The sequence below is a fragment of the Salmo salar genome, chromosome ssa10, assembly GCF_905237065.1.
Source record: "Salmo salar chromosome ssa10, Ssal_v3.1, whole genome shotgun sequence".
Lineage (NCBI taxonomy): Eukaryota > Metazoa > Chordata > Actinopteri > Salmoniformes > Salmonidae > Salmo > Salmo salar.
Window position 1 is genome coordinate 52,745,818 of NC_059451.1, and position 23,256 is coordinate 52,769,073.

General features: G+C 45.8%; 1 protein-coding gene across 5 annotated transcripts in view; it reads left to right on the forward strand.

The window, feature by feature from the left end:
• rxrgb (retinoid X receptor, gamma b) overlaps positions 1 to 12,177 on the forward strand; it is a 132,934-nt gene extending 120,757 nt beyond the window's left edge. For all 5 annotated transcript variants that reach the window (XM_045687937.1, XM_045687938.1, XM_045687935.1 and 2 more), the window contains exons 5-9: positions 2,269 to 2,429; positions 8,583 to 8,712; positions 9,511 to 9,735; positions 10,772 to 10,877; positions 11,647 to 12,177. In XM_045687937.1, coding sequence (XP_045543893.1) covers positions 2,269 to 2,429; positions 8,583 to 8,712; positions 9,511 to 9,735; positions 10,772 to 10,877; positions 11,647 to 11,794 — 770 coding nt within the window. In that variant the 3' untranslated portion in view covers positions 11,795 to 12,177. The remainder of the gene's footprint in view (positions 1 to 2,268; positions 2,430 to 8,582; positions 8,713 to 9,510; positions 9,736 to 10,771; positions 10,878 to 11,646) is intronic.
• Positions 12,178 to 23,256: the final 11,079 nt, after the last annotated feature.

Here is a 23,256-nt window from a genome sequence, read left to right on the forward strand (position 1 = left end):
AATTCACACAGGACACCAGATAAGACAGGAGAAATACACCAGATATAACAGACTGACCCTTGCCCCCTGACACATAGACTATTGCAGCATAGATACTGGAGGCTGAGACGGGTGGGTCGGGCCACACTGTGGCACCGTCCAACAATACCCCGGACAGGGCCAACCGGGCAGGATATAACCCCACCCACTTTGCCAGAGCACAGCCCCCACACCACTAGAGGGATATCAACAGACCTTACTCTCCTGAGACAAGGCTGAGTATAGACCACGAAGATTTCCTCCACCGCACAAGCTCGATGGGAAGAAAAAACGGATGAGAACAGAGAAGACAGTGTCAGCTTTGGCGGTGCGGAGAGCCTCCGTGACACAGAGAAGAGCAGTCTTGACACAGAGAAGAGCAGTCTTGACACAGAGAAGAGCAGTCGTAACACAGAGAAGAGCAGTCGTAACACAGAGAAGAGCAGTCGTAACACAGAGAAGAGCAGTCTTGACACAGAGAAGAGCAGTCTTGACACAGAGAAGAGCAGTCGTAACACAGAGAAGAGCAGTCGTGACACAGAGAAGAGCAGTCGTGACACAGAGAAGAGCAGTCTTGACACAGAGAAGAGCAGTCTTGACACAGAGAAGAGCAGTCGTAACACAGAGAAGAGCAGTCTTGACACAGAGAAGAGCAGTCTTGACACAGAGAAGAGCAGTCTTGACACAGAGAAGAGCAGTCGTGACACAGAGAAGAGCAGTCTTGACACAGAGAAGAGCAGTCGTAACACAGAGAAGAGCAGTCGTAACACAGAGAAGAGCAGTCGTAACACAGAGAAGAGCAGTCGTGACACAGAGAAGAGCAGTCTTGACACAGAGAAGAGCAGTCGTAACACAGAGAAGAGCAGTCTTGACACAGAGAAGAGCAGTCTTGACACAGAGAAGAGCAGTCTTGACACAGAGAAGAGCAGTCTTGACACAGAGAAGAGCAGTCGTAACACAGAGAAGAGCAGTCGTAACACAGAGAAGAGCAGTCGTAACACAGAGAAGAGCAGTCGTGACACAGAGAAGAGCAGTCTTGACACAGAGAAGAGCAGTCGTAACACAGAGAAGAGCAGTCGTAACACAGAGAAGAGCAGTCGTGACACAGAGAAGAGCAGTCTTGACACAGAGAAGAGCAGTCGTAACACAGAGAAGAGCAGTCGTAACACAGAGAAGAGCAGTCTTGACACAGAGAAGAGCAGTCTTGACACAGAGAAGAGCAGTCGTAACACAGAGAAGAGCAGTCGTGACACAGAGAAGAGCAGTCTTGACACAGAGAAGAGCAGTCGTAACACAGAGAAGAGCAGTCGTAACACAGAGAAGAGCAGTCGTGACACAGAGAAGAGCAGTCTTGACACAGAGAAGAGCAGTCGTAACACAGAGAAGAGCAGTCGTAACACAGAGAAGAGACAATGAGAGAGTTGATCAGAGAGAGAGTTGATCAGAGACAGAGAGAGTGTTGATCAGAGACAGAGAGAGAGAGAGTTGATCAGAGAGAGAGAGTTGATCAGAGAGAGAGAGTTGATCAGAGAGAGAGAGTTGAGAGAGAGTTGATCAGAGACAGAGAGAGAGAGTTGATCAGAGAGAGAGAGAGTTGATCAGAGACAGAGAGAGAGAGTTGATCAGAGACAGCACCTTCAAGGGTTTTGGAAAGAAAAGAAAGAAGGGATACAGGTCTATAGTTTTTGACATCAGATGAGTCGAGTGTTGGTTTCTTAAGGAGGGAAAAGACTCGAGCCATTTTGAAGTCAGAGGGGGACGCAGCCAGTGGTCAGGGATGAGTTGATGAGGGAAGTGAAGAATGGGAGAAGGTCTCCAGAGATGGTCTGGATAAGGGAGGAGGGGATGCAGCCAGTGGTCAGGGATGAGTTGGTGAGGGAAGTGAAGAATGGGAGAAGGTCTCCAGAGATGGTCTGGATAAGGGAGGAGGGGATGGAGGCCGAGTGGGCAGGTTGTCAGGAGGTCAGACCTCACTAAATCGCAGGATTTCATCTGGAGAGAGATGTGAGAAAGAAGTCGAGGCGTAGGGTAGTTCTGTTTGAGTGGGACCATGTGGACTCAACAGGCTGTGTTCTGCTCTGTGTGGTAAATGTGTCCAATATGTTTCCATGTTCTGTGTCCATTTGGAATGGTTGTGGAAATGTCTGATAGATTGCCGTAAATCTTTCATTGTTGTGGATTGTCTGGTGTGTTTTTCTTGCACCACGAGTGTCATGCTTGTGGATGTGTGTGATCTGTGGCTCCATGCAGCGGTGCAGGAGGAGAGGCAGCGGGGGAGGGAGCGGGGGGAGAACGAGGTGGAGTCCACCAGTAGTTTTAATGAGGAGATGCCCGTCGATAAGATTCTGGACGCAGAGCTTGCCGTGGAACCCAAGACAGAGACGTCAGCAGACGAAGGCCCTGGCAACTCGGTAAGGATGACTTAGAGCGGTGTTTCTTAAAGGTCCAATGCAGCTGTTTTTATCTCATTATCAAATCATTTCAGGGTAACAATTAAGTACCTTACTGTGACTGCTGCAAATAGCTTTTTCTCAAGCAAGAACTTTGTAGGACTCTCTGGCAGTGTTCTGAGTGATGAGAGGGAAAACTGAAAACTAGCTGTTATTGGCAGAGAGGTTTGGAACTCTCTTTCTTATTGGTCTATTAACTAATTTACCGCCTGGTGATGTCACCAGGCAGGCCAAAACTCCATCCCACCAATTGCAGGCGGTCTTTTCAAACAGCTTTGACACTAAAAGGGCCTCATCATCATTCTCAACATTTCACAGAATTATTCCTCATAGTGTGGAGATATAGATAAAACACAGTTAAACCTCATAGTGTGGAGATATAGATAAAACACAGTTAAACCTCAGTGTGGAGATATAGATAAAACACAGTTAAACCTCATAGTGTGGAGATATAGATAAAACACAGTTAAACCTCATAGTGTGGAGATATAGATAAAACACAGTTAAACCTCATAGTGTGGAGATATAGATAAAACACAGTTAAACCTCTTAGTGTGGAGATATAGATAAAACACAGTTAAACCTCATAGTGTGGAGATATAGATAAAACACAGTTAAACCTCATAGTGTGGAGATATAGATAAAACACAGTTAAACCTCATAGTGTGGAGATATAGATAAAACACAGTTAAACCTCAGTGTGGAGATATAGATAAAACACAGTTAAACCTCATAGTGTGGAGATATAGATAAAACACAGTTAAACCTCATAGTGTGGAGATATAGATCAAACACAGTTAAACCTCAGTGTGGAGATATAGATAAAACACAGTTAAACCTCATAGTGTGGAGATATAGATAAAACACAGTTAAACCTCTTAGTGTGGAGATATAGATAAAACACAGTTAAACCTCAGTGTGGAGATATAGATAAAACACAGTTAAACCTCAGTGTGGAGATATAGATAAAACACAGTTAAACCTCAGTGTGGAGATATAGATAAAACACAGTTAAACCTCAGTGTGGAGATATAGATAAAACACAGTTAAACCTCAGTGTGGAGATATAGATAAAACACAGTTAAACCTCATAGTGTGGAGATATAGATAAAACACAGTTAAACCTCAGTGTGGAGATATGTGGAGATCAATATAAAACAGTTAAACCTCATAGTTTGGAGATATATTTAAAACACAGTTAAACCTCATAGTGTGGAGATATACACTACCGTTCAAAAGTTTGGGGTCACTTAGAAATGTCCTTGTTTTTTTAAAGAAAAGCAAAACAATTTGTCCATTAAAATAACATCAAATTGATCAGAAATACAGTGTAGACATTGTTAATGTTGTAAATGACTATTGTAGATGGAAACGGCTGAATTTTTATGGAATATCTACATAGGCGTACAGAGGCCCATTATCATCAACCATCACTCCTGTGTTCCAATGGCACGTTGTGTTAGCTAATCCAAGTTTATCATTTTAAAAGGCTAATTGATCGTTAGAAAACCCTTCTGCTATTATGTTAGCACAGCTGAAAATTGTTGTGCTGATTAAAGAAGCAATGAAACTGGCCTTCTTTAGACTAGTTGACTATCTGGAGCATCAGCATTTGTGGGTTTGATTACAGGCTCAATATGGCCAGGAGCTCTGCCTAGAAGGCCAGCATCCCGGAGTCGCCTCTTCACTGTTGACGTTGAGACTGGTGTTTTGCGGTTACTCTTTAACCTCTCTGGGGGGGTGGGACGCTACCGTCTCACCTGGCCAACATCCAGTGAAATTGCATCGTGCCAAATTCAAAAACAGAAATACTCATTATAAAAATTAATGAAACATACAAGTGTTATACATCGGTTTAAAGATTAACTTCTTGTTAATCCAACCACAGTGTCAGATTTCAAAAAGACTTTACGGCGAAAGCAAACCATGCGATTATCTGAGAACAGCACCCAGCATACAAATCATTACAAACAGTAACCAGCCAAGTAGTCAAGTAACAAAAGTCAGAAATAGCGATACAATTAATCACTTACCTTTGATGATTTTCATATGGTTACACTCACAAAACTCCCAGTTACCCAATACATGTTGGTTTTGTTCGATCAAGTCCCTCTTTATATCCAAAAACCTCCGTTTTGTTAGCGCGTTTTGTTCAGTAAAACACTGTCTCAAACAACATCCGGTGAAATTGCAGAGCGTGAAACTCAACAAAACAGAAATTCTCATAATAAACATACATAAAAGATACAAATGTTATACACCATCTTAAAGATACATTTCTTGTTAATCCAACTGCTGTGTCAGATTTCAAAAAGGCTTTACGGCGAAAGCAAACCATGTGATTATCTGAGAACAGCGCCCAGCAGACAAATCATTACAAACAGTTAGTAGCCAAGAAGAGGAGTAACAAAAGTCAGAAATAGCGATAAAATGTATCCCTTACCTTTTATGATCTTCATATGGTTGCACTCCGAATACTCCATGTTACACAATAAATGTTTGTTTTGTTCGATTAAGTCCCTCTTTATGTCCAAAAACCTCCGTTTTGTTGGTGCGTTTTGATCAGTAATCCATTGGAACAAAGCGCGGTCACAAAAGACAGACGAAAAATCTAAAAGTACAATAATGGTTCGTAGAAACATGTCAAACGATGTTTATAATCAATCCTCAAGTTGTTTTTGTCATAAATAATCGATCATATTTCAACCGGACAATATCTTCGTCAATAGAAAAGGAGAAACAAGAAAGGCACGCTCCTGGTCACGCGCTGGCTTCATGTCTGGAAATTTCCACTGTCCACTCATTGAAAGTGCTGTTTCCCCCTCATTTTTCAGAGTAAAAGCCTGAAACAATGCCTAAAGACTGGCCACATGTTGTGGAAGGCATAGAGATCGTGAACTGTGTCATAAGTCTTTGTATGGTGGATAGGCTTTAACCTCTTACATCTAGATGTGCCACTAGCAGAACGCCTCGCCAATATCCAATGATAGAGCGTGGCGCGAATTACAAACACCTCAGAAATCCCAAAACTTCAATTTTTCAAACATATGACTATTTTACACCATTTTAAAGACAAGACTCTCCTTTATCTAACCACATTGTCCGATTTCAAAAAGGCTTTACAACGAAAGCAAAACATTAGATTATGTCAGGAGAGTACCCAGCCAGAAATAATCACACACCCATTTTTCAAGCTAGCATATAATGTCACAAAAACCAAAACCACAGCTAAATGCAGCACTAACCTTTGATGATCTTCATCAGATGACACTCCTAGGACATTATGTTATACAATACATGCATGTTTTGTTCAATCAAGTTCATATTTATATCAAAAACCAGCTTTTTACATTAGCATGTGACGTTCAGAACTAGCATACCCAAACTTACGGTGAATTTACTAAATTACTCACGATAAACGTTCACAAAAAACATAACAATTATTTTAAGAATTATAGATACAGAACTCCTTTATGCAATCGCGGTGTCCGATTTTAAAATAGCTTTTCGGCGAAAGCACATTTTGCAATATTCTGAGTAGATAGCCCGGCCATCATGGCTAGCTATTTTGACACCCACCAAGTTTGGCACTCACCAAACTCAGATTTACTATAAGAAAAATGTGATTACCTTTGCTGTTCTTCGTCAGAATGCACTCCCAGGACTTCTACTTCAACGCCCAATGTTGTTTTGGTTCCAAATAATCCATAGTTATATCCAAATAGCTGCGTTTTGTTCGTGCGTTCAAGACACTATCCGAAGGGTGACGCGCCGGCACGTATCGTGACAAAAATATCAAAATATTCCATTACCGTACTTCGAAGCATGTCAAACGCTGTTTAAAATCAATTTTTATGCGATTTTTCTCGTAAAATAGCGATAATATTCCAACCGGGAGACCTCGTTTTCGTTCAAACACTGAAAATAGAAAATGGAGTCTTCACATGCACGCGCGCACCAGTGTCATTGTTTTCAGAACGACCACTTTCCAAAACCCCTACTGTTTTTCGCCCAGGGACTGCAGAGATCTCATTCCACGTTCTGGCGCCTTCTGAGAGCCTATGGGAGCCTTAGAAAATGTCATGTTACAGCAGAGAGCCTCTATTTTCGATAAAGAGGCTATAGAAGGACAAGAAATGGTCAGACAGGGCACTTCCCATATAGAATCTTCTCAGGTTTTGGCCTGCCATATGAGTTATGTTATACTCACAGACACCATTCAAACAGTTTTAGAAACTTTACGGTGTTTTCTATCCAAATCAAACAATTATATGCATATTCTAGTTTCTGGGCAGGAGTAATAACCAGATTAAATCGGGTACGTTTTTTATCCAGACGTGAAAATACTGCCCCCTATCCTAAACAGGTTAATGTGAGGTTAATAGTGAGGTTAATGAAGATGCCAATTAAGGAATTATGAGGCGTCTGTTTCTCAAACTAGACACTCTAATGTACTTTCCTCTTGCTCAGTTGTGCACCGGGGCCTCCCACTCCTCTTTCTATTCTGGTTAGAGCCAGTTTGCGCAGTTCTGTGACGGGAGTAGTACCAGCGTTGTATGAGATCTTCAGTTTCTTAGCAATTTCTCGCATGGAATAGCCTTCATTTCTTAGAACAAGAATAGACTGACGAGTTTCAGAAGAAAGTTATTTGTTTCTGGCCATTTTGGGCCTGTAATCAAACTCCCAAATGCTAATGCTCCAGATACTCAACTTGTCTAAAGAAGGCCAGTTTTATTGCTTCTTTATTCAGAACAACAGAATTCAGCTGTGCTAACATAATTGCAAAAGGGTTTTCTAATGATCAATTAGCCTTTTAAAATTATAAACTTGGGATAGCTAACACAACGTGTCACTGGAACACAGGAGTGATAGCTGCTGATAATGGCCGCTGTACGCCTATGTAAATATTCCATTAAAAATCAGCCGTTTCCAGCTACTATAGTCATTTACAACATTAACAATGTCTACACTGTTTTTCTGATCAATTTGATGTTATTTTAACGGACTGTAAATGAGAGAGCACCTCCCTCCTGTAAATGAGAGAGCACCTCTCTCCTGTAACAGAGAGAGCACCCCCCTCCTGTAAATGAGAGAGCACCCCCCTCCTGTAAATGAGAGAGCACCCCCCTCCTGTAAATGAGAGAGCATCACCCTCCTGTAAATGAGAGAGCCCCTCCCTCCTGTAAATGAGAGAGCACCTCCCTCCTGTAAATGAGAGAGCATCACCCTCCTGTAAATGAGAGAGCACCCCCTCCTGTAAATGAGAGAGCACCTCCCTCCTGTAAATGAGAGAGCACCCCCCTCCTGTAAATGAGAGAGCACCCCCTCCTGTAAATGAGAGAGTACCCCCCTCCTGTAAATGAGAGAGCACCGCCCTCCTGTAAATGAGAGAGCACTCCCTCCTGTAAATGCATCGCCCTCCTGTAAATGAGAGAGCACCGCCCTCCTGTAAATGAGAGAGCACCCCCTCCTGTAAATGAGAGAGTACCCCCCCTCCTGTAAATGAGAGAGCACCCCCTCCTGTAAATGCATCGCCCTCCTGTAAATGAGAGAGCACTGCCCTCCTGTAAATGAGAGAGCACCCCCTCCTGTAAATGAGAGAGTACCCCCCCTCTTGTAAATGAGAGAGCACTCCCTCCTGTAAATGCATCGCCCTCCTTTTAAATGATAGAGCACCGCCCTCCTGTCATTGAGAGAGCACCCCCCTCCTGTAAATGAGAGAGCACCGCCCTCCTGTAAATGAGAGAGCACCCCCTCCTGTAAAAGAGAGAGCACCCCCTCCTGTAAATGCATCGCCCTCCTGTAAATGAGAGAGCACTGCCCTCCTGTAAATGAGAGAGTACCCCCCTCCTGTAAATGAGAGAGCACCCCCCCTCCTGTAAATGAGAGAGTACCTCCCTCCTGTAAATGAGAGAGCACCCCCCCTCCTGTAAAAGAGAGAGCACCCCCTCCTGTAAATGCATCGCCCTCCTGTAAATGAGAGAGTACCTCCCTCCTGTAAATGAGAGAGTACCCCCCCTCCTGTAAATGAGATCCATTTAATGTTAATACATAAGATGGAATATGATTTAGATATGTTGTATCTTACACTCTCTGTCTGTATCTTCTGTCCAGACAAACGACCCAGTCACCAACATATGCCAGGCAGCAGACAAACAGCTGTTCACCCTGGTGGAGTGGGCCAAGAGGATCCCTCACTTCTCAGAGCTGCCCTTAGACGACCAGGTTATTCTACTACGAGCAGGTACAGAACACCTACTTATCATCATTTGTTTTTATATTTCTGTTAGTTGGAAAAGCATTGTGGGGTAGCAGGTAGCCTAGTGGTTAGAGCGTTGGACCAGTAACTGAAAAGTTGCTAGATTGAATCCCCGAGCTGACAAGGTACAAATCTGTTGTTCTGCCCCTGAACAAGGCAGTTAACCCGCTGCTCCTAGGCCGTCATTGTAAGTAAGAATTTGTTCTTAATAACTGACTTGCTTAGTTAAATAAAGGTTCAATAAAATAAAACACTAGCTGTTATTAACAAAGCGACACCCCTCTCATCTTACCCGAGGCTTCGACCGGTCAAGTCCGTAAAACGGTTGATTTCCACTGCAGCGCCACCTTCTTCTCTCATATTGATGTTGCATCCTATAACAAAATTCAACCTGACCTGGTCGTTAACATAAAGCAGTTTCCCATCAGAGCCATATCTGCAATGAACATATTGCCAACGATGACTCTTTCAAAAACACCCTAACACTGAACTCTGCTGGTGGGATATTTCAAACACTAAACCTCAATGCAGGAGAGGAAATATCACACCGCATCACTAATGAGCTGAACACGTTTTAATAGCCTGATAGGAAACCGAAAGAGAGAGAGAGAGATACATGAAGAGAATAGGAAATATTTGAAGATAGAGAAGTGGGAGGGATAGAAAAAGAGGGAGATAAGATAGAGAAATGAAGAGAGAACAGTAGATAAACACTAGCATTCACATGCAGTGACTTTAGTTGCCAAGTAAAGATCCCTGTGTGTTTATCTGTTTTATGTTCAGGCTGGAACGAGCTCCTCATCGCGTCCTTCTCACATCGTTCTGTCACGGTAAAAGACGGAATCCTATTGGCCACGGGTCTCCACGTCCAGAGAAGTAGTGCTCACAGTGCCGGAGTGGGTTCCATCTTCGACAGAGTCCTGACAGAGTTGGTGTCTAAGATGAAAGACATGCAGATGGACAAGACAGAGCTGGGCTGCCTGCGAGCCATCGTCCTCTTCAACCCAGGTCAGGGGGTCATACCTGCTTGCAGGGGCGTCAAGAACCCCAAAAAATTTAAGGGGGCAGAAAGTATGTGAGGATGGCTAAGTTGGAGAATTTAGAATTGTTCAAACACCTGATACAGCTTTTTCCTGCAATCTAGAGCCATCATTATGTGCATATCTAAGCATACCTCTTGAGCTGTCTGTATCCTCCTGGCTGGTGGTTCTTTTTCCTTAAGAAAGTAAATGTGAGTCTTATTCAGTACATTTAGTTATTGCTTGCTTTTCTACCAACCTTGCCAGCAGGCATGTCATCTAAGATAGTTAGACAAGCTAGCTACTCTAACTTGATTGATAGATCTGAAATGTCTTTTTGGTATCTAGTTATGAGGTTGGGAGATTGGGAACTTACTTGGGCTAGCTAAAGCCGACGTCATAACATTTATAAGTGGTTTCTAGTAGTGTTTTAGAGAAAAATACTCAATCAATGATACTGGTTTGTTAAATGACTTTTCTGTGTGGCGTATGAGGTAAGGAATGAGGTTGTTGATGTATTATTGGATGTGAACTTGTGGTCTGGGCGGTCTTCATGTTAGCAGACATGACCATGACAAGGAAGCCACAATAGATTACTATGAGTCATTGTAATGTTGGTGTCGGTGTGATGGGTCACCGGGCAGCATGACTGTATCTTAATGTTTCGGTGTGAGTGACTAGGACTAGTATCCAGTTTGACTGAAGTGGAGAAGGAGAGGGTTTGTCTAACATGAGAAGGTAGGGACGGACTGGGATCAGAAATCAGCCCGGGCAGTTCTAACACACCAGTCCATTGTTTTCCTAAAGGCCCCCCACACCAGCCATTTTTTTTTTTACTAGAGGCCCTCATTATTAGCCAAATAATGATAATTCTATGCAAAAATCTAGATTTAGACAGGCTCACAGGCCTAAAGATGGACCAGCCCATCTGGCATTTGCCTGAACTGACCTATGGCTAGTCCGTTTCTGAGAGAAGGTGAATTTATAAAGGCGTCAGACTGACTGTAAATGTTCTATGGTTGCAGATGCAAAAGGCCTGTCAAATCCACCAGAGGTAGAAGGGCTGAGGGAGAAGGTCTACGCCTCGCTGGAGTCCTACACCAAAGCCAAGTACCCAGACCAGCCCGGCAGGTACAGTATTCACAGCTCATACAGACAGGGTTGGTGTCAATTCCAATTGAAGTCAATCAATTCAAGAAGTAAACTGACATTACAATTCAATATTTAAAAGGGCTATATACTGTATTTTCAACGACTTCTCAATAAGCTGTAAAATGAGAAGCTATTTATGTCAAACTTTTTCAAATTAAAATCACTTCCTAAATTGACTGACTTCAATTAGAATTGACCCCAACCTTGCTACAGACCAGACACATCCCAATACAATCTGATTGTAATTGACCCCAACCTTGCTACAGACCAGACACATCCCAATACAATCTGATTGTAATTGACCCCAACCTTGCTACAGACCAGACACATCCCAATACAATCTGATTGTAATTGATCCCAACCTTGCTACAGACCAGACACATCCCAATACAATCTGATTGTAATTGATCCCAACCTTGCTACAGACCGGACACATCCCAATACAATCTGATTGTAATTGACCCCAACCTTGCTACAGACCAGACACATCCCAATACAATCTGATCACTGCCCTTGTCTCATTGGAATTGACCACTTATTTTAAAGAAATTGTTTTCCTTTAGTATTGTGGACACCTATCGGGCACTCTTACTTATTTGTGGTCATGAGGAAAAAGTTACAGGAAAGTGAGCCATTCCTTGAAAAGAGGACAATGAGCAAAGAAAGAATATTATGACATAATAATGATATTATGACATGGTCATAGCCAGGTTTAATCGTTGTTTCTTGTGACTTTCCCTCCTCCTAGGTTTGCTAAACTGTTGTTGCGTCTCCCCGCCCTGCGCTCCATAGGCCTCAAGTGTTTGGAGCACCTGTTCTTCTTCAAGCTGATAGGAGACACGCCCATAGACACCTTTCTCATGGAGATGCTCGAAGCGCCACACCAAATCACATGACACGAGTCCCACTTCCCTCTGTATATACTCCCACAATGTAATTGATATAAAGATGAAACTTGATTCAAGTTGTAAAACAGATGTATTTTGTACAAAGAAACAAATTATTATTAATGTCAACAATTTGTATTTTTGGGGGGTACGAGGAACATCTAGTTTAAGGGAGTGGAGTGGGGTGTAAAAAAAATACACTGTTAAAACACAATTCTAATAAAATTTTGTAAATAGATAATTTCAGGTATCCATTTTAAAAGCAACCCAAAGCAATATTGAAAAGAATATTTTATTAAAAGATTACTTGTATAAAACTGAAAACCGTCCTTAAGTTTCTAAAAAAAATGAATTTTAGAATTCTTCCAGAATAAAATAATATACAATTTGGATTTTTGGAATAGTTTTGTTTGTGATGTTTCTCATGCCTTTTCACAATAATTAAACAGACTAGGTGGTACTATATATCACACATTCATATAGAGTCAGGTCCAAAATTATTGGCACCCTTGATAAATACTGAGCTATATTGTATGCGCCTAAAAGTATATAACAATAATATTATTTTAAACTAATACATTCCTCAGCAAAATAGATTTTGTTTAACAAGTAACACAAAAAAAATCTCTAAAAGACAAGGGTCAAAATGATTGGCACCACTGTTTTCAATACTCCAGCACCCTCCCCTTACGAGGATAACGTCACAGCCTTTATCTAAAATGTTTTATGCGATTGGAGAACACATTGGGAGGGATCTTAGACCATTCCTCCATACAGAATCTTTCCAGATCCTTGATTTCCTTCGGTCTGCCGTTATGAGCTGCCCTCTTCAATTCAAACCACAGGTTTTCAATGGGATTCAAGTCCGGAGATTGACATGGCAATTGATTTTGATTTTGTGGTCAATTAACCATTTCTTTGTGGATTTTGAAGTGTGCTTGGGGTAATTGTCTTGCTGGAAGATCCACTCTTGGCCAAGGTTCAGCCTCCTGGCAGAGGCAACCAGTTTTTTTGGGCTAAAATATCCTGGTACTTGGTAAAGTTCATGATGCCATTGCAAGGGCCCGAGGACCAGTGGAAGCAAAATAGCCTCATAACATCAAAGCTCCACCACCATATTTTACAGTAGGTATGAGGTTATTTTCTGCATATGCCTCTGTTTTTTGACACCAAACCCTATCACTGGTGGGCGTGGCCAAATAGCTCTATTTTCAAGTCATCTGATCATAGCAGCGCCTGTTTGCTAAATGGCACAGACACTTGGATTGGAATGGTGCTATGGTCAGATGATCGACAAAAATTGAGTTAATTGACCACACAAATCAACATCTCAGACTCCGGACTTGAATCCCATTGAAAACCTGTGGTTTGAATTGAAGAGGGCAGTCCATAAGGGCAGACCCAAGGATATCAAGGATCTGGAAAGATTCTGTGTGGAGGAATGGTCTAAGATCCGTCCCAATGTGTTCCTCGATCTCATTAAACATAAAAATCTCATAAAAAAGGCTTAGTGTCTTTATCCTCACAAAGGGAGAATGCTGGAATATTTAAATCTCTTTGAGAGATTTATTAAACAAAATCTCTTTCTCTGAGCAATTCTATTAGTGTCAAATGATATATATTTAGCATATAATAATATAGCTCAGTATTTATTTTATTTAGTTTTTTTTGCTCATCTTTATCAAGGGTACAAATTATTTTGGAACTGACTATGTGGTTTTACATCAATCAGTGTAGGTTTACCCAGGTACTGCCATCTGTAGTACACTACTGCCATCTGTAGTACACTACAGCCATCTGTAGTACACTACTGCGTCTGTTTCCTTCAATGAGCCACTAAAGGTCTTGAGTAGATCTACTGTATGTAGACCTACCGGTAGTTCTCAGCGCTCGTGGGGCATTTAAGCCCTGAACAGCGCCTGACAGGCAACCCTGTCTCCAGGATGCATTCAGCCACCAAGACCAGAGCCAATCTCATGCAAGGAACAACAAGCTGTCGAGCCACATTCAAACCGAGACAGAAAGCTTAAGCCTAGAGGGAAAAAGGTAATAAGGCTAGCTTCTTTCATAATTAAGGCAACTTTATAATGATACATCACTGATACTAAGACTGATTTGTTGTAGATTAGCAATCTTTTTGTGTTCGTTAGCTAGCTTGCTGGCAGGGCTGCAAACAAGCTCACTTGGCTAGCTAGTCTTGTGAGCTACCTAGCTAGTTAGCTAGGCAGTCTTGTTAGCTACTGTAGCTAGCTAGTTTTCTATGCTAGTTGTTATCTTGCAAAACTGATATGCTTATAATTATAAGGGACACTTCATGTTTAGTGGATAATATTTACATTTACAGAACTCCATTCCTGACAGGCTGATCAGATTAGCTTTCAGCCTCAGAGCTTGATCAGATTCAATAGCAGCCTCAGAGGCTGATAAGTCAAGATGCTGCCTTGTGCAGTAGGCTGTTTCATGAGAAAAGCTCCTTGCAGGCATATTAACAGTCAAAGTGCCTAATAGGCTGATGCATATGATCCAGTGGGATCTATTCCCGCCAGGCTGATCAGATTCAATAGCAGCCTCAGAAGCTGATAAGTCAGCATGCTGCCTTGTAGGCTGTTTTAATGAGCACATGTTTTGTCTATCTATATGAATGGGCCAAGACTGATACCTGACCTTAATTGTAGTCATTATTCAATCAATGATTGGATGTATTACTTTGTTTCACTGATGTTTCTGTCTTTGTCTTATAGCTGTGTGATGGTTGACTGTGACATTAAAGAAAAGAAGGCAATCGAATCAGTCTTCCCACAGTCTGCAGTGTTACTTTGCTGGTTCCATGTAGCCTATTACAAGTAACTATTATGAAACTAACAGCCTCCTTTCAAAATTCAGCATCACAATGATTAGTTTAAATATTTACATATGAACATGCTTGCTGTCACGAATCCCACCGAAGGTGGCTCCACTGCCTGCTCGGGCGGCGCTCGGCGGTCGTCGTCACCGGCCTACTAGCCGCCGCTGATCCCTTTTTCCTTTTCGTTTGGTATGTCTTATTGTTTGCACCTGTTCCTCATTTGGGTCTTTTGATTTTTGGTTATTTAAGCCTGGTTAGCCCGCCCAGGTTTGTGCGGGATTATTTAGCGTCAGGTTGTGTTTTGTATTTGGATGTGCTGGCGATCTACTATTGTTATATTTTTATGCATGCTGTGCACCTGTTCTGGGCACTTTGCATTTTTTCACGCCGGTTGTGTTGGCGTCGATCGTGTTGTGTTTTATTTAATAAACACACAGTTCCTTACCTCTGCTCTCTGCGCCTGACTCCTACCACCACTCCTAGCAACTACTGACAGAATCCCGCACCAGCTATGGAGTCAGCAGGAGCAGCCTCCCCTCCTCTCCCATCGATGGAGGAACGGGTCCTCCATCATACCACCATCCTCCACCGAATCGGCTCAGCGATGGACCAGATGATGGAGAGGATGGACCGATGGGAGAGGAGTGGCCTCCCTACCGCATCCCCAGCACCAATTCCCCCTCCACCATCTACCCCTCCACCGACGTCCGGACCCGGAGCCCTACGCCTGGCTCTCCCCAGGGAGTACGATGGAGCGGCGGCTGGGTGCCAGGGGTTCCTGCTACAGTTGGAGTTGTACCTGGCTACCGTTCGTCCGACTCCCTCGGGAGAGGAGAGCGTAAGCGTCCTCGTCTCCTGCTTAACGGGACGTGCCCTGGAGTGGGCCAACGCAGTGTGGTATGGCCCAGACTCGGCAAGGGATCACTACCCCGAGTTCACCCGCCGTTTCCGGGCCGTGTTCGACCACCCAGCAGAGGACAGGGCGGCGGGTGAACGGCTGTTCCACCTGCGGCAGGAGACGAGGAGCGCACAGGACTTTGCTCTGGAGTTCCGGACCTTGGCTGCTGGAGCGGGGTGGAACGACAGGGCCCTGATGGACCACTATCGGTGTAGCCTCCGGGAGGACGTCCGCCGTGAGCTAGCCTGTCGGGACACTACCCTCTCACTAGATGAACTAATCGACATGTCCATTCGTCTCGACAACCTGCTGGCTGCGCGCGGGCGTCCAGACAGGGCCCTGTTGGTTCCACCTCCAGGTCCTCCAGCTCCCATCCCTATGGAGCTAGGGGGGGCCGCATCCAGGGGAACCGGAGGAGGAGGCTCCTCTTGTACCCAGTGTGGTCGGAGAGGACACACTACCGACCGGTGCTGGGGGAGCTCCTCTGGGAATCGGGATGGCAGGCGGAGCACTCCTCGTTCACCTCAGGTGAGTAAGCACCAACCTCACCCAGAGCTCCCTGTTGGTCATATGTTCGTTTTAGTAACTTTCCCCTTGTTTTCTCCCTCTTTCCAGCATAAAGTCGATTCAGGCGCAGCTGGAAACTTTATGGATCGTGGGCTCGCATTAAGGCTAGGGATTCCCCTGGTGTCGTTGGACCAACCTTTCCCCGTGCACTCCTTAGATAGCCGACCATTAGGGTCAGGACTGGTCAGGGAGGCCATGGTGCCACTGGACATGGTAACGCAGGGGGATCATGGGGAACGGATTAGTCTCTTCCTCATTGATTCTCCTGCGTTTCCGGTGGTGCTGGGGATTCCCTGGCTGGCCAATCACAATCCCAATATTTCGTGGAGACAGGGGGCTCTCAGAGGGTGGTCAGAGGAGTGCTCAGGCAGGTGTAAGGGAGTTTCCATCGGTGCGACGACGGTGGAGAGTCCAGACCAGGTTTCCACTGTGCGTATTCCCTCAGAATATGCCGATTTGGCTATCGCTTTCTTTAAAAAGAGGGCGACCCGATTACCACCTCATCGACGAGGGGATTGCGTGATAAATCTCCAGGTAAACGCTGCACTTCCCAGGAGTCACGTGTACCCATTGTCACAGGAGGAAACGTTGGCTATGGAGACATATGTCACGGAATCTCTGAGACAGGGGTACATTCGGCCCTCCATGTCACCCGTCTCCTCGAGTTTCTTTTTCGTGAAGAAAAAGGATGGAGGGTTGCGTCCGTGCATTGATTATCGAGGTCTAAATTCCATCACAGTAGAGTTCAGTTACCCACTACCTCTCATCGCTACGGCGGTGGAATCATTTCACGGTGCACGTTTTTTCACGAAACTGGACCTCAGGAGCGCTTACAATCTGGTGCGTATCCGGGGAGGAGACGAGTGGAAAACCGCATTCAGTACCACATCGGGCCACTATGAGTACCTCGTCATGCCGTATGGGTTAAAGAATGCTCCAGCCGTCTTTCAATCCTTTGTTGACGAGATTCTCAGGGACCTGCACGGGCAGGGGGTGGTGGTGTATATTGACGACATCCTGATTTATTCCGCCACCCGCGCCGCGCATGTCTCCCTGGTGCGCAAGGTGCTTGGGCGACTGCTGGAGAATGACCTGTACGTTAAGGCTGAGAAATGTGAGTTTTACAAACGAGCCGTTTCCTTCCTGGGGTATCGCATTTCCACCTCGGGGGTGGTGAGGGAGGATGACTGCGTTAAAGCCGTGCGTAATTGGCCGACTCCGACCACGGTAAAGGAGGTGCAGCGGTTTTTAGGGTTTGCCAATTACTACCGGAGGTTTATCCGGGGCTTTGGTCAAGTTGCTGCTCCCATTACCTCATTGCTGAAGGGGGGTCCGGCGCGCTTGCGCTGGTCAGCAGAGGCGAACAGAGCGTTCAGTCGCCTGAAGGAGCTGTTTACCGTCGCTCCAGTGCTGGCTCATCCGGATCCCTCTTTGGCATTCATAGTGGAGGTGGACGCGTCCGAGACTGGGGTGGGGGCCGTGCTATCACAGTGCTCGGGCACGCCACCCAAAGTCCGCCCGTGCGCTTTCTTTTCTAGGAAGCTCGGGCCGGCGGAGCAGAACTATGACGTGGGGGACAGGGACTTGTTAGCTGTGGTCAGGGCTCTGAAGGTGTGGAGACATTGGCTTGAGGGGGCTAAGCACCCTTTCCTCATCTGGACTGACCACCGTAATCTCGAGTACATCCGGGCAGCTAGGAGACTGAATCCGCGTCAGGCCAGGTGGGCCATGTTCTTTACCCGTTTCCGGTTCACGATCTCTTATCGGCCAGGTTCACAGAACACGAAGGCCGACGCACTGTCCCGCCTATATGACACCGAGGAGAGGGCCATCGATCCGGCTCCCATTCTTCCAGCGTCGTGCTTGGTAGCTCCGGTGGTATGGGAGTTGGACGCAGAGATCGAGCGGGCGTTACGGTTGGAACCTGCACCATCGCAGTGTCCGGCAGGTGTTCAGTACGTGCCGCTTGGTCTCCGTGATCGATTGATTCGATGGGCCCATAATCTCCCCTCTTCGGGTCACCCTGGGATCGAGAGGACAGTGCGGAACCTGAGGGGGAAGTACTGGTGGCCCACCTTGGGTAAGGACATGCGGTTTTATGTTTCCTCCTGCTCGGTGTGCGCTCAGAGCAAGGCTCCTCGACACCTGCCTAGAGGGAAATTACACCCCCTCCCCGTTCCACAGCGGCCGTGGTCACACTTGTCAGTGGACTTTCTCACTGACCTTCCCGTATCTCAGGGGGACACCACTATCCTGGTCGTTGTGGATCGGTTCTCGAAGTCCTGTCGTCTCATCCCATTGCCCGGTCTCCCTACGGCTCTGCAGACTGCGGAGGCCCTGTTTACCCATGTCTTCCAGCACTACGGGGTGCCCGAGGACATCGTTTCTGATCGGGGTCCCCAGTTCACGTCCAGAGTTTGGAGGGCGTTCATGGAACGTTTGGGGGTCTCGGTCAGCCTGACCTCAGGTTTCCACCCCGAGAGTAATGGGCAGGTGGAGAGAGTGAACCAAGAGGTGGGTAGGTTTCTAAGGACGTATTGCCAGGACCGGCCCAGGGAATGGGCGAGATACATGCCATGGGCAGAAATAGCCCAAAATTCTCTACGTCACTCATCAACCAACATGTCACCATTCCAGTGCGTGTTGGGCTACCAGCCGGTCCTGGCTCCATGGCACCAGAGCCAGACCGAGGCTCCTGCGGTGGAGGATTGGGTGCAGCGCTCGAAGGACACTTGGAGAGCCGTCCAAGACGCACTCACAAAGGCGAGTGGACGGCAGAAGAAGAGCGCTGACCAGCACCGCAGTGAGACCCCTGTGTTTGCACCAGGGGATCGAGTCTGGCTCTCGGCTAGAAACCTGCCCCTCCGCTTGCCCTGCCGGAAGCTGGGCCCGCAGTGTGTAGGGCCGTTTAAAGTCCTGAGGAGGATAAACGAGGTGTGTTACCGGTTACAAGTTCCATCTTACTACCGTATTAACCCCTCGTTTCATGTGTCTCCCCTCAGGCCGGTGGTGGCTGGTCCCATGCAGGAAGGTGAGGTGCCGGAGGTTCCTCCACCCCCGCTGGACATTGGGGGGTCCCCGGCGTATAAGATACGCGCCATTCTGGACTCCAGACTTCGGGGGGGGGCCTACAGTACCTCGTCGACTGGGAGGGGTACGGCGCGGAGGAGAGGTGCTGGGTACCCAGGAAGGACATTTTGGACCCCCCACTACTGAGGGAGTTCCACCGCCTTCATGGGGATCGCCCTGCACCTCGTCCTCCGGGTCGCCCTCGAGGTCGGTGGCGGCGCGCTGCGGGAGCCGCGCGTCAGGAAGGGGGTAATGTCACGAATCCCACCGAAGGTGGCTCCCCTGCCTGCTCGGGCGGCGCTCGGTGGTCGTCGTCACCGGCCTACTAGCCGCCGCTGATCCCTTTTTCCTTTTTGTTTGGTATGTCTTATTGTTTGCACCTGTTCCTCATTTGGGTCTTTTGATTTTTGGTTATTTAAGCCTGGTTAGCCCGCCCAGGTTTGTGCGGGATTATTTAGCGTCAGGTTGTGTTTTGTATTTGGATGTGCTGGCGATCTACTATTGTTATATTTTTATGCATGCTGTGCACCTGTTCTGGGCACTTTGCATTTTTTCACGCCGGTTGTGTTGGCGTCGATCGTGTTGTGTTTTATTTAATAAACACACAGTTCCTTACCTCTGCTCTCTGCGCCTGACTCCTACCACCACTCCTAGCAACTACTGACACTTGCCAGGCTAATTTCCAGGCTAACTGGTTTACATAACACTACAGTGGTGCTAACTGGTTTACATAAGACTACAGTGGTCGCAATTGAAAAAGTAGTTTACTCCCCCCCAAAAAGTAGACATAACAAGAAGGTTGCTGAGGGGAGGACGGCTCATGATAATGGCTGGAATGGAATATAATGGCTGGAATGGAGTGTGTAATGGCTGGAATGGAGTGTGTAATGGCTGGAATGGAGTGTGTAATGGCTGGAATGGAGTGTGTAATGGCTGGAATGGAGTGAAGTGATTGGTATCAAACACATGAACACCATATGTGTTTGATACCATTCCATTGACTCCATTCCAGACATCGTTATGACCCGTCCTCCCCTCAGCAGTCTCCTCTGGTAAGAAGGGTATAAAATCCTAACTGAAATGTCATTTTCACTCAAAGGCTGTACACCATTGGCTTTAATAAGACAAGAAAGGGTCAGGCTTAGGTATCCATCAGCAGGGAACGCTGTGGTAAGAGGAATGATGTCTCTGAAGCATAACAGTACAGTAAGCTACGCATCTGATGTTGTCTAACATAATATTGTTTCAATTTAACAGTGCACTCCTTAGTCCTAATGTAAACATAACGGTAGCCCTGCAACATGATGCTGAGGAATGAAGTTGGACAAATGTTGACCTATAAATGTTTTCTAGGTGGTAAACGTTCTGCCCGAGGGGGAGGGGCCTGAGGTGGAGCAGAGAGGTGAGAGGTAAACGTTCTGCCCGAGGGGGAGGGGCCTGAGGTGGAGCAGAGGGGTGAGAGGTAAACGTTCTGCCCGAGGGGGAGGGGCCTGAGGTGGAGCAGAGGGGTGAGAGGTAAACGTTCTGCCTGAGAGGGAGGGGTCCAGATTAAGAGCAGAGGGGCAAGTGACCCCTTCAGACTAGAGCTGTGGACCGGCCCCTTTTGCTCCCCAATTGGTAGTTACAGTCTTGTCCCGTCGCTGCAACTCCCGTACGGACTCAGGAGAGGCAAAGGTCGAGAGCCGTCCTCCGAAACACAACCCAGCCAAGCCACACTGCTTCTTGACACAACGCCCGCTTAACCCGGAAGCCAGCCGCACCAATGTGTCAGAGGAAACACCGTACGCTTGGTGACCATGTCAGCGTGCACTGCGCCTGGCCCGCCACAGGAGTCACTAGTGCACAATGGGTCAAGGACATCCCTGCCAGCCAAACCCTACTCTACCCTACCCTACACTAACCCAGACAACGCTGGACCAAACCCTCCCCTAACCCGGACGACGCTGGGCTAAACCCTCCCCTAACCCGGACAACACTGGGCCAATTGTGCACCGCCCCATGGGCCTCCCGGTCACGGCCGGCTGCGACACAGCCTGGACTCAAACCAGAATCTCTAGTGGCACAGCTAGCACTGTGATGCAGTGCCTTTGACCACTGCGCCACTCGGTAGGCTGAGCTGCAGAACTTGACCTTTGGCAGGACCCATAAATGCATAAACAATTTGGTATTTTATTTGTGTTAAAGTTGATGTGTTTCTATTCTTGTTCATATTTGACATTTCATCCACTAGAACGTGAAGGCGGAGTCTGTGGAGGAAGAGGAAGAGGACAGCCACTTCTCCAGTCTGCCAATAACTAGAAGCATGAAAACAACATATTAGAATCCTATCTTATTCCGCAAACATCCCTTATGGTCACATGTCTTGTTGTGCTTCTCTTCAGGTTTATGTCCTAGCCCCAAACCCAGACCACCCTGAGGACTCTCTGCTTTAGCTGTGGGGAGATCACTTCTCTGACCAAGACTACAAAGCATTCCCCTTGTTAACATTTGTCTCCTGGTGAAATGGATTGCACTTTAATTACTATTATTTAAGCACTGTTGTTTTGTTTTTTGTTGCTATTCTAACACACTGGTTCTTGTGTACATTCTGGTGTTATTTCTCCTCCCAGCGTGTGTGTTCTGATAGAAACACTGTGGAGGCAACGTTGAATTACACCTGTGACAATAGATGCACTACTGAAGATGATGGCTTTGTCTCGTCTTACTTTGTTCCCCATTAAGGACACGACAGACCAACACTAACATTGGCCTTGCACAGCAGTTGCACAACCTCAGACCACAGAATATTGGCAGTCATTTTCAACGAACTGCTCACGGCTGACGTTTCCTGTTGGTCTGTTTTGTCCTTTACACACTTGAGTCTCACCAGTTCCAGTTAGGGCTGTTCTACATGATGTCCCTCAGTGGTGACTTCATAGATGTACAGCTGCAGACTGAACATTCAGATCACTCACCACAGCACACACTAGGGCCGCATTTTTAGACAGGCAGCCTAATTTTGATATTTTTGCCCACTTTTTTTGGTATTTTGACCATCCAGATCTTTTGCCAATAATTGGTACATGAAAAATGTACATGATCAGTAACCACTATCCAGCTCCTGTTCTCAGTTGCTCTAATCTGGTACAATGAAGTGTAATGGTGAGTAGTGACTGGTGCTAACTGTCCATGAACAGAACATTCCGGTGGTTCTTGTGTAGCACCATGCGCGGGACATCGCCATGCTTCTATAAATGACAAATGTCTGAATCTGGTCCCAAGTAAATAACTGTCAAAGACAATGGTGAGTATAAATGGGGGGTATTTTTATTTTAAAAGGCTGTGTCACAGCTGTCGTAAAGAGAAGCGGACTAAAGTGCATCGTGTGTGTCGTTCCACATTTTATTTACACTGTGAAACTATGCAATACATACACAATAAACTAAACGAACAAAAACAACAAACCGTGACGCAGAGTGAAACATACACTACTCAAAAAACAATCTCCCACAAACCCAGGTGGGACAAACACCAACTTAAATATGACCTCCAATTAGAGACAACAATGACCAGCTGCCTCTAATTGGAGATCATCCCAAACAAAGCCCAACATAGAAATATAAAACTAGAACAACCCAACATAGAAAATGTAAATTAGAAGAAGAAAAAAACTTGTCATGCCCTGACCTACTCTACCATAGAAAATAACATATTTCTATGGTCAGGACGTGACAGGCTGCTTGCTGTATTCCATGTGCTCTGAGTAGATATTTAGTGCATGATAATCATGAATGAGATGAGGCCCCTTTTAAGATCATCTTGTATGTAAGACTGATTACTATCTGATTGCATGGTTCATCAAAACAAGTGCAACAATATTTGCAAAGTACAAATTCATTGTTTTCAGTCTATCAAATTACTTATTTCCAGTTTAAGTACAGCAGCTCAACAAAAAAAGACAACCGACTAGAAGCCTCACAGGAGACAGAAAGAAAGCCAGGGGCATGTTAAGTGAAACACAACATGCAGAATGCAGTTTGAAATGAGAATGTACAATGTGGACAAACCATCTATTATCCAATAGGGTGGCATTGTAGAAGTTATTCTATGTAC